The 12519-nt window shown below is 36.4% G+C and overlaps 1 protein-coding gene across 1 annotated transcript in view; it reads left to right on the top strand.

Moving 5' to 3' along the window:
• LOC131370316 (thyrotropin-releasing hormone-degrading ectoenzyme-like) overlaps positions 1–12519 on the top strand; it is a 154780-nt gene that overhangs the window by 73589 nt on the left and 68672 nt on the right. Inside the window, exon 6 of the mRNA XM_058417577.1 lies at positions 12113–12226. Coding sequence (XP_058273560.1) covers positions 12113–12226 — 114 coding nt within the window. The remainder of the gene's footprint in view (positions 1–12112; positions 12227–12519) is intronic.

The raw sequence follows: 12519 nt of genomic DNA, 5'->3' as shown, positions 1-12519 counted from the left end.
ATGTTATATAAGTTATGACAAATTAGAGGCAGGAGTACAAAGTTAATTAATAAAAAATATGCTTTTTTTGTTTGTCACAGCTTCAAGATATTCCATCATCAAAATAATTTATATTTAACAGCTTTCTGAAAAACAGCTGGTCAATTAAAAAATAAACCTTGATACTGAGATACTGAGTGCGTTTCATTTTTACAGGTAGAAACAACTCTGCTTAATACAGTAGGGAGGGGTAAGAGTTCTTTGGCACTGCAAAATTATAAATAATAGAAAGTCTTCAAAGCACATTAGTGTGCTTCGATCACTGGACTTGTGCAGCTGTGTTGTTCTTACCAGAAGAGGAAAGACAAGGATTGGTGGATATAAAGACCTTCATATCTTTTGCCTCTTGGGACTCTTTTATTGAACTAAATTGAAGATGCTTCTGATATTCTGAAGAAAACAGCAGGATTTATCTGGGACAAAATACGACAGAGTTGAGCAACCCGACCAGTCCATGTTAACAGCTTGTTATATATTGACATACGAGTTTCTGCACCATATCAGTTTAGTATGGACTATCCAGAAGATTTAGGAACTGCTTATTGGTGGTTGGCTGCCCCATACCTTTTGAGAGGAGACTGGGTGGAGAAATGTGGCTTCCTTCCATAATTCAATAGGAATCTGGTCTCTGTGTATTACAAGTCGTCTTGGACCGATTGCAGACAGTGCTGCCAGATGCCTACAGGGAAAGTCTTAAACACCAACCTCTGCAGGCTCAAGAGAAAATATAGCCATCTGTCCATTAGTGTTTCAGCAGAAAAAGAGCATGAAGCTGTAGAAAGGATTCTGTCTGATATACAGACACTTTATATCACATGTGTAAAGGTGAGCCATCAGTCTGCTGTGAAAAGTGTGAGAGTGTGAAAGGAGTGAAAAATGTTTGGATAAGACACTTAGAGAGGATAGTGGATGTTTCAGTGTAACCTCAGATTAGAAATGTGTGGTGGATTTACAGAGAAGAGTGATTCTCAGAGCCAGAGCTACAAACATACCTGGAACACAGTGGTGTCTGTTTTGTAAGGCTGAGGAGAGACGCTTAAACAGCTATTCTCATTGTGGGAGGTTTTTCTTAGCGGTCTGTCTCAGGTGACAGAATGAAGTGAAGTGAAATGAATCCTTTTGTTAAATTGTGTTTTATCAAAAGTCACTGGATTTGTAATTATACTGACTTCAAAGCGCTTTTGTCTATTTTGATCAAAATGGGACAAGATAAGTTCAGACTGTTCTAAGTACACTGCTAATTTATTAATGTAGCTGCTGAACAGTGTCACAGTGTTCTGCTCTCTCTCTCTCTCTCTGTGTGTATCAGTTCTTAATGTTAAATTCAAGTACTTTTGATTTAAATTATTGTAAATAAATTAATGTAATATTTTTAGAATTTAACAGTGTTGTAATGAGCCATTCAGTGTTCAGTGATTAGATAATTAGTTAGCTTTTATATGTGAATTATGTGAATATGAATATGTGAAGGTTAGTATAAATACTTATTATAAATACAGTATTCATGTCAGTATTCATCTCTCTCTCTCTCTCTCTCTCTCTCTCTCTAATAACCTACTTTTAGGAACTATGCATTGGTACAGCTGTTTTGAAAAAGGTCAGACCATTGTAGTGTAATAATAATAATAATAATAATAATAATAATAATTATTATTATTATTATTATTATTATTATTAGTAGTAGTAGTAGTAGTAGTATGCTGAATATCAGGTCTCTTTTATATCTTTCATCGTAATAGATTATTAGCGAGAGCAGCAGGATTTAGGATCATAACCAGGCTGCATATATGATAGGGAAGTAAGTACAGTAGTAACTTTGACAGCTACTTCTCTGACGAAAATCTTATGATGGGGGGCAAGAAAGCATATTTTACCTTACCACTGCATCCTCTGGCTGCCAGTTCTTGTTTGTTTGTGTCTTTATTAAAGACAGACATAGATGAGAACCTTATATTAGATATATTAGGTTTTCTGGATTCTGCCAGTCAGTCATTTTATCAAATCATATAAGAGTGTGGGTGTGTTGACAGACAAGCCCTGGAGCACAGTGTTGCCAGTCAGGGAGGTTTTGCATCTGTAGATGATAGCTAAAACCATGAAGATTTTTTTTTTTTACACAGTGAATGAATCTCTTTAACAATTTGAGCCTCGCTGTGGCAATTTGCGTGAGAGATTTGTTCCAGACATTTACAATTCTCTAAAAAAAAAAGACATTCTTAGCTTAGAGGTCCATGCATGACTCCTCTATGCCATGTTTATTTTAGAGCTAAAAGCTTCAGAAAAGGGAAAGGAACAGATATTTCAGAAATATAAAAAGAAATAGCTCTTCTTTATTTGTCTAAGTGATTTAGACTTAATGTGGTCCAACAATTCTGCAGGGAATACCATTAAAAAAAACATTAACAAAAGCATCATGCTTTAAATATCATTACCCAAGTCCATTTTGTCCTTACTTCTATGTGTAACATATAATGATGAATAATGATGAATAAATTTCTGGAATGTTCCTGAATTATAACCGTGTTAATATTATACATTTGTTTGCTACTTTTCTCACTCAGTGTCCACCTGCTGTGGAGTGTGTATTTGTGAACAGCGGAGATAATTAAGGGTGAACAGGCTGTAAATGAGGGTGTATGGAAAAGTCAGAGGAGTTTAACACTATTGCTCTAGTGCTCTTCTCTCCTCATTAGCAGTAGATACACTCTCTGTGGAAATTTGCATGAGCTGTACATATTAGCATTCCTAACATTTATTGTTGTACTTGGGTCAAAAAAAAGAGAAAATAATCAATTCCTAGCTCTGAAGGTCTCACAAGATTCCTCTGAGGCTCCACACCATGCCTACATTAATGCTCAAGGCTTAGGAAATTGATGGGAAGGGCCCTTTAGAAATATAGCACTCTCTATTCTTCTTGTTAGCAACACACACAAACACACACACACACACACACACACACAGTAATCAAATTAAGATTAAGATGTCTGTGCAGTGCAACCATTCAGGCATACAGGTCCAATTACAGAGAGCAGGACTGAGTGTCTGGGGTGGTGAAGAGAAAGAGACACTAAGGCGTAAGTAAGTGTTGAGTATTGAGTGTTGATATCACCTGCCAAGCTCATAGAAAGCTCCCTTTCGTTAACTTTTTCTCTCAGGAAATTTTGTGCCTGTTAGTAAATTTATCACCATGGAGCATATTCATACTCAACGATTTAAGTTCAAATTTTTTTTTGTCAATATTTACACAGGGATATGTTATGTGTATTCAAAGATTTAAGGATTAAGCATCTGTTTAAATCATTTTTTTGGGCTCCCCATTCGGATTATGCAAATAACCTGTGAGTAGTTTACGCCTCTGACTTTTCCGGACTTTTCTTTAATGGTGGTTTTCATTAAAACACTTTCCATAACACTTTCTATATATATATATATATATATGCTTTTAGGGAAAAAAGAGATACAATGACGTGTGAATTTTTACTTTAACAATATTTTAATGAAGCACCAAGACACTAAACTGTACCCAGGAAATGATAATATGTGTGCAGGATGTAGGCTATATTAACTTACCTTTCGCGTGCTGAATTTCGACTGTTAAATTTAAAGAAATTATTACCTGTGCTTATAGTTTGCAGGATATGTTGTCCGAGGACCAATCACCTATGCTTACTTCATACTTTCATTTAATTCATAACATTTTCCATTTTAAGAAAAAAAAAAAAATGAAAGGGCAGTATTGCAATATTAAAGTGAAAGAAAAATCACAATTAAATCAACTCAAATTTATCTAGTACATTAAATGATTACAGACACTTCTAGACATTTTTTATATTATTTTAAAGCTTTAAATAGCTTTTTTGCTCTCTTGGCAGACTTTTCCTCTCTCACAGTTATTTCTAGAAAGTAGAACATTATCTGGCAATAGAGTAAGAACATTTAAAACATGAAATACGTACAATCTTTTAAAAACAGGCAGATTTATATTATTTTATTTGAGTTAGAATAATCTCATAATATGAAATATTAGACAAATCTGTCCATGTTCAATTAGCATCATATTTCTGCAGTGTAATTAATTAACTAGTTAATTAAATATGTTGTTAAATTAATTGTATCATATTAGTTTGATCAGCAATAGCATTAAAACCCCTTGCCTAATATTGTGTAGTGTAGGTTTTTTTTACTGCAAAAACAGCTCTGACTCTTTGAGGTATGGATTCCACACGATCTCTGAAGGTGTGCTGTGGTATCTGACACCAAGATGTTAGCAGCAGATCCTTTAAGTCCTGTAAGTTGTGAGGTGGAGCCTCCATGGACCTGGATTTGTTTGCCCAGCACATCCCACAGATGCTCGATTGGCTTGAGATCTGGGGAAATTAGAGGCCAAGTCAACACCATGAACTCTTTGTCAGGTTTCTCAAACCATTCCTGTACATTTTTTTTGCAGTGTTACAGGGAGTATTATCCCGCTGAAAGAGACCACTGCTATTATGGAATAGCATTACTATAAAGGGATGTACTTGGTCTGTAACAATGTTTAGATAGCTGGAATGAGGCAAAGTAACATCCACATGAATGTGGAAAATTTGGGTTTGCTTCCAACACAGCAACTTGCTGCCTAATATACCCCACCCTTTGACTGGTGCAAATGTAACAAGATAATCAACGCTATTCACTTCACCTGTCAGTGGTTTTAATGTGACGGATGATTAGTGTATGTCTTAATATCTGCCTAAATGCGTAGCTATGAATATAAATGTGCCTATTTTTGTAACCACTCTCAGCCCCTCCACTACACATTTGTGTAAACACTCTCATTGTGTTTATATTTGTCATGTCTAATGTAAAATGTAAAATATTATGCTTCTAATTGAGAGAGAGAGAGAGAGAGAGAGAGAGGGACTTTCCATCAATTTTGGGTCATTCAGCACAATATAATTAGTAGCCAGATGTCTACCTCATGTATACAAGACTACCATAAATATTTGTGTGAACAGTTTTGTCTGAAACATGCAATTCCCTGTGATGGATAAACTGTAAATGAACACCTGAACAGATCTTCAGCCATATGTTTGACAATCTGTGTTCATTTTAATAACTCACAGAGGTGCTATACAGCAATAAATTACCTTTCAGCAACATAATTGGTGACTTAGTTACTAAACTAACCAAACTCTCCATCAAATTTACCCATCAGCCCCATGCGGTGCAGACCGGTCACTGGTCATTATTAGCCGGAGATTGCTACGCAACAGATTGCAGCTTAATTTGGCCCAGCAAGAATGATGTAGTTAATGTCACACTCACTCAATCACAGTTAATAGCTTATATAATTTTGAAATGTAGAAATGAGGCAGTGGAGGTGTTCTCTTCTTGCACACGGGAGGTTTAATCATTTTGACTAGCTTTTATTGGGTACGAATTTGGCACCAAATAAACTCTGTGGATAAGGAAAGATTTGTGCAGGGTTGGAAATGAGTGGGATCCTTAAATTCATGTTCGTTCCACATAATTCTGTCACCGGTTTTATGTGCAACAAGTGAAATTCCCCTTGATGGAAAGGAATAAATAGTGCTATTGAGTGTAGCTCATTTCTTTTGGGTTTGTTGATCCCATCATTTAATTTAGTGCACTCCTCCCTGATGATAATGTGCATCATCTGTGAAAAGATGCCGAAATTAGTTTTTCTTAGCAGATGAGAATGTGTGCCTCTTTGCAGTAAAATCAATAACTTCTCTATGTATAGAATACCAATGCTGGGAGTTCATATTCATGTTATTTAGACCTTGAAATGTTTTTGTTTTTACAGTTTTTGCATCTTTCACAGTTTACAGATGCAAATGTAAAAGCTAAAAAAGAGCAAAGCCAGACTGTCGGTTTGAGAACCTTAAGTAATATATACAGTGTATATTTTAAAAGCTAGCTCTGAAACATTGCAAATTGACTTCATACTGTGTGAACTGGTTGTTATGATATTTCGTATGCCACTTGGTTCTTTATAACAAAATACATCTGCTTGTTTTTAGCTGGGTAGATTTTGCTGAATTGTAGAATTTTGTGACATTTACCGTTTGCTCTTTTTTTGATACTTTGATACAGTGAGAGGAACCAAGATGCACCAAGATTTCTGTGAAATTCAGACACATACCGATTCACAAGCGCTCACCTGACTATCAAAGATTTGTCGTTTTCCTCAAAGATATATCTGCATTTATTTTGACATTTGATATGTTTTGTATTACATAACTGAAACCAGGAAAGTTTAAGATAGAAATCCAGACAAATACAGTTCAAAATTAGAGCTACAGAATACAAAAATATAATGTTAAAGCTTTATATTTGGTTATATTTTTGGTCCTGATCCATGAAGTAGCTTCAGCCTAGACAGCAATGTCATCGATTGAGATAGCAGAGAGAGAGAGAGAGAGAGAGAGAGAGAGAGAGACTCCTCAATTTGCCAGAAATCGTGCAGAACGTTTACATTTAAATTTAGGGTATTTGGCAGACGGCCTTATCCAGAGTGACTTACAGAAGTGCTTTTGAAGTCTCTATCAATGAATATACCCTGATTCTAGTTCACTAGGTAACAGATTAAGGATACCATCAGTCTAAAAACTCTATTGGGAGGTAATATAGCAAGAAAAGACCATTTTAACTACTTTAGGAAGAGGTAGACGTTGTTTAGTCACTGCCAGTGACTGTTCGGACATCTAGGAGAAGTTCATTCCACTGCCTAGACACCAGAACAGAGATGAGTCTTGATAAGTATACCCTGAGAGGTGGTGGGAACAGACGTCTAGCCATGGCAATGTGTCTGCTTCTCTGGAGATCACAGATAAAAGCTTCTGACTCTGTGTGTATGCATTTCAGCAAAAATCATACAGAAGGTGCAGTCATAGACTCAGTTGAGTCAGCTTGTACAAAGATTGTGGACAAGGACTTTGTGACTCACTTTATAAATTTATGTCTTCACTAGAAGCTCCATATATTTCCTGCAAACGTGGAGACTAAAGACAGGATCAGCCAGAATTAAGGGTCAAAATCTAAATCCCAACTCACAGATATTTGTATTTCTGGACTTTATACTGAAGTGTTATGTATGAGGCAGGTCAAGGTTCCTGCCTCTGTTTATTTAGTGGTGCTGATTGATTGGAGTTCCAATTCACACATCTCAGCGACTCTGCTTTTGAGACAAACAGTGTCCTATTCATAAATTATTATACCTAGATTAACTGTAGTGTTGTGCATTCACAAACCTTATTTCAAAGTTCCAGGCATGATTAACAATGCATCTGACACCAAACATGACCTAGTTGTTGAGTTTCCAGAGTCAAAAATAAAGAGTCTGCACATTCATGCACTTTTCACACCAACAACATAGTATAGGAAAAAGAAGGTTGTGAGCAATTTTCTTATTAGATCTCTTATATTTAACAACTTTGCCTTTAAATTTTATTGATTGATTTTTTTCATTAGAATATGGAAAGAGTCTCGCACCACTGTATACTGCTGCCTCCATTCTATTTATACTCACTGGAAATTAGTTGCTCAATCACAACAGGAATAAAAATAACATAACGTCCTTGGGGGTTTTTTTTATTGCATCGCTTATTTTCAGAGAACAATTAACATCTTATGCCGAGAGCTTCAGGGAGAGAATTGTTCTGACACCTTTCTGTCATAGCCAGAATGAACTTTTTCCAGCAGTTTGTGCTACAGTAGCTTTTCTGTGGAATCAGATCAGACAGGCTAGCCTTCACTACCTACGCGCATCGGTGAGCTTTGGCTTCCCATGACCCTTTCACTGGTTCACCAGTTGTTCTTCCTCGGACCACTTTTGGTAGGTATCCACACAACGTGCTGCTCTGATGCTCAGTCGTCTAGCCATCACAATTTGATCCTTGTCAAAGTCTCTCAGATCCTTACACTTAACCCTTTTTCCTGCTTCCAACACATGAACTTTCAGAACTCACTTGCTGCCTCCCCTTGACAGGTGCCACTGTAACAAGATAATCAGTGTTATTCACTTCACCTGTCAGTTTTACTGTTATGGCTGATTTACAGTATATATAAATATCCAGAATCCAGGCTTTTTTACCTCATATATGAAGCTTAACGGTTCACTGATCATATAATAATGAACCAGTGGCTCCACCACTAAATCCATGCCATTTTTTGAGAGTGCTTTCTGTGTTTCTGCTTTATTCAACAAAGTAAATGAGTGCCATCTTTCTCTGTCTGCAGAGAGGAGTTCAGACTCTTAGTTCTGAACCAGCAAAAGCCATTCTGAGCGCACAGGGCCTGTCAAAGTAGAAGCAGCCCTCTGAGATTGAGATAACAGCCTATTCAGATACAATACACAGTAACTTGAAAGTCGCAGCACTTTTAAGCTGTGGCTGTCTTAGTGGAGGACTGTTCCTGAAAGGATGTTTGGAATTCTTTTGCATGAAAAAAGAGCCCTGGCTCACAGAGAAATGTGTGTGTTTGGGGATGGAGGAAGACTTTTTTTTTTTTTTTTTTTTACCACAAGAGGCTAATCTCCAGGCTCAGCAATGTACCCGTCTGTCCATTCTCCCAAAACAAAACCGAAACAAGCTCCTGTGCAGCCTGATAAATTCTCTCACTTCAAAACAGGCTAGCTTGTCTTTTGTTCATAATCAGTACGCAATAAATGTTGTTTGTGATATATTGTATAGGATGATGGACACACATTTCCATACAAATGAAGCAATTCACAACACAAATGGCCTTCTGTCTACAAAACCAGTTTCTCTCAGTTTGATTGAGAACATTTGCCTGCCCCAAATTGTGTACTTCGACAGTACACACTTCATTTGATTCAGTGTCTACTGCATTTGATATGGTGTCTACTGCATTAGATTCACAACCTACCGCATTCAATTCAGTACCTACTATATTTGATTCGGTACCTACTGCATTCAATTCAGTACCTACTACATTTGATTCAGTACCTACTGCATTCCATTCAGTACCTACTACATTTGATTCAGTACCTACTGCATTAGATTCAGTACCTACTACATTTGATTCAGTACCTACTGCATTCAATTCAGTACCTACTACATTTGATTCAGTACCTACAGCATTCAATCCACAACCTACTGCATTCGATTCACATTCAATTCAGTACCTACTACGTTTGATTCAGTACCTACTGCATTCAATTCAGTAGCTGTTGCATTTGATTCAGTACCTACTGCTTTCAATTCACAACCTACTGCATTCGAATTCACAACATACCCTGTTCAATTCAGTACCTACTACATTTGATTCAGTACCTACTGCATTCGATTCAGTACCTACTACATTTGATTCAATACCTACTGCACTCAATTCAGTACCTGTTGCATTTGATTCAGTACCTACTGCATTCAATTCACAGCCTACTGCATTCAATTCACAACCTACCACATTCGATTCAGTACCTACTACATTTGATTCGGTACCTACTGCATTCCATTCAGTACCTACTACATTTGATTCAGTACCTACTGCATTCCATTCAGTACCTACTACATTTGATTCAGTACCTACTGCATTAGATTCAGTACCTACTACATTTGATTCAGTACCTACTGCATTCAATTCAGTACCTACTACATTTGATTCAGTACCTACAGCATTCAATCCACAACCTACTGCATTCGATTCACATTCAATTCAGTACCTACTACGTTTGATTCAGTACCTACTGCATTCAATTCAGTAGCTGTTGCATTTGATTCAGTACCTACTGCTTTCAATTCACAACCTACTGCATTCGAATTCACAACATACCCTGTTCAATTCAGTACCTACTACATTTGATTCAGTACCTACTGCATTCGATTCAGTACCTACTACATTTGATTCAATACCTACTGCACTCAATTCAGTACCTGTTGCATTTGATTCAGTACCTACTGCATTCAATTCACAGCCTACTGCATTCAATTCACAACCTACCACATTCGATTCAGTACCTACTACATTTGATTCAGTACCTACTGCATTCAATTCAGTACCTACTACATTTGATTCAGTACCTACTGCATTCAATTCAGTACCTACAGCATTCAATCCACAACCTACTGCATTCAATTCACATTCAATTCACTACCTACTACGTTTGATTCAGTACCTACTGCATTCAATTCACAACCTACTGCATTCGATTCACAACCTACCACATTCGATTCAGTACCTACTACATTTGATTCAGTACCTACTGCACTCAATTCAGTAGCTGTTGCATTTGATTCAGTACCTACTGCTTTCAATTCACAACCTACTGCATTCGAATTCACAACAGACCCTGTTCAATTCAGTACCTACTACATTTGATTCAGTACCTACTGCATTCAATTCAGTACCTACAGCATTCAATCCACAACCTACTGCATTCGATTCACATTCAATTCACTACCTACTACGTTTGATTCAGTACCTACTGCATTCAATTCACAACCTACTGCATTCGATTCACAATGTACCACATTCGATTCAGTACCTACTACATTTGATTCAGTACCTACTGCACTCAATTCAGTAGCTGTTGCATTTGATTCAGTATCTACTGCCTTCAATTCACAACCTACTGCATTCGAATTCACAACATACCCTGTTCAATTCAGTACCTACTACATTTGATTCAGTACCTACTGCATTCAATTCAGTACCTACTACATTTGATTCAATACCTACTGCACTCAATTCAGTACCTGTTGCATTTGATTCAGTACCTACTGCATTCAATTCACAGCCTACTGCATTCGATTCACAACCTACCACATTCGATTCAGTACCTACTACATTTGATTCAGTACCTACTGCATTCCATTCAGTACCTACAGCATTCAATTCACAAACTACTGCATTCGATTCACAACCTACCGCATTCAATTCAGTACCTACTGCATTCAATTCAGTACCTGTTGCATTTGCCTCAGTACCTACTGCATTTAATTCAGTAACTACTGCTGATCAGTACCTACTGCTGATATGTACTGATCAGTATATGTGTGTAGTACGTGTACAATCCAAAACAAACAACATCTGCATTGTTGGCATTGTCATGTGACCTGCAGTATTACGTTTCTTTTTCTTGTATAAACCTTTAGACAGTATACAGTTTAGTTAGGTGTTGTTAAAAAGGAACAGTGTTTAATATCTACAGTACTTATGCTTAAAAAGGTTCACCTACTGTATAGTACAGTAGTAGGAATATTTTGATGCAGCTCATGTGTACATGGTACCACTGCATGATTTAAACTAAAGAATAGCTTATAAAAAGCAAGATTTTGCACTAGCCAGGTATGACCAAGATATATGAGATTCTATGATAATTATATGCTGCTGTTCTAACATTGTCCCATGAATTTCTCACGTCTAAAATAATTTCCTGAAATAACAGCACATCTTGAAATAATGAGATTATTAAATGGAAATAATGAGATAATTACATTTAAATAATGAGATTATTAAATGGAAATAATGAGCCCATTAAGTTAAAGTAACAACACAATGTGACTCAGAGCTTTTCTGAATTTATACTTAAGACTTCATGACTTTATTTACAGAGATCTGTGATCTGTGAAATTATTTACACTAAATAGTATTTCTCTTACTCAGAATTTACTAGTTTGTTTACTGTTCAACACAATATCATGGTTTTGCAGACGTCATGCTATGTATAAAGTTTATACAAGATGATGTTAGCCATTGTAGCAGTAGTCTGGGGTTCAGGTTGGTCTTAGCACTGGTATTTCATCAGCACAACACAGAAACAGCACTTTTCTCATTTTAATGAAGTAGGACACACACTGGAGCATGAAGTGTATATTGTAATGTTGATGTCTATAGTGGGGGAATATATTGAGGAATATAGTGTAATACACTATAGACTCTATGCTACACTGATATACTTTTATTATCTCTCTGTTTTACATCAATTGTGATATTAAAAAGCCAAAAGCAATCAATCAATACATATATTCATTACAGTTACATTTACATGTTGAACTTGAGCTAACATATGTGTGTGTGATATCAGCTGTGTTCTTCTATTGTACAGTGGTTTGGAGATCTGGTCACTCCGGTGTGGTGGGAAGACGTGTGGCTCAAAGAAGGATTCGCTCATTTCTTCGAGTATGTTGGGACTGACTTCCTCTTCCCAAAGTGGAATATGGTAAGCTCCTGTGATTTGTTTTGGATAAGTAACATTTTGTGACTAAATACGATTAAAAGCAATATCCATTTAATATTACAGTTAATGTTGTCCATAAACTGCATCTCAAAAATGTATAATATCAATATACAGATGTTCCACTTTTTGTTTTTCTCTCTCATTTGGAGGTCTGTATACAGTATACAGTGTAAGAGTATTTTCTTTAAGGAAAATTAGTTTTTCCCCTGCAAAATGATGGAATATGAACATACAACAGACAAGTTGTTTTCTTTTTTTCTTTTCTTAATAATTCT

Source organism: Hemibagrus wyckioides, linkage group LG19 (genome assembly GCF_019097595.1).
Source record: "Hemibagrus wyckioides isolate EC202008001 linkage group LG19, SWU_Hwy_1.0, whole genome shotgun sequence".
Classification (NCBI taxonomy): domain Eukaryota; kingdom Metazoa; phylum Chordata; class Actinopteri; order Siluriformes; family Bagridae; genus Hemibagrus; species Hemibagrus wyckioides.
This window is presented reverse-complemented; position numbering and strand designations above follow the sequence as displayed.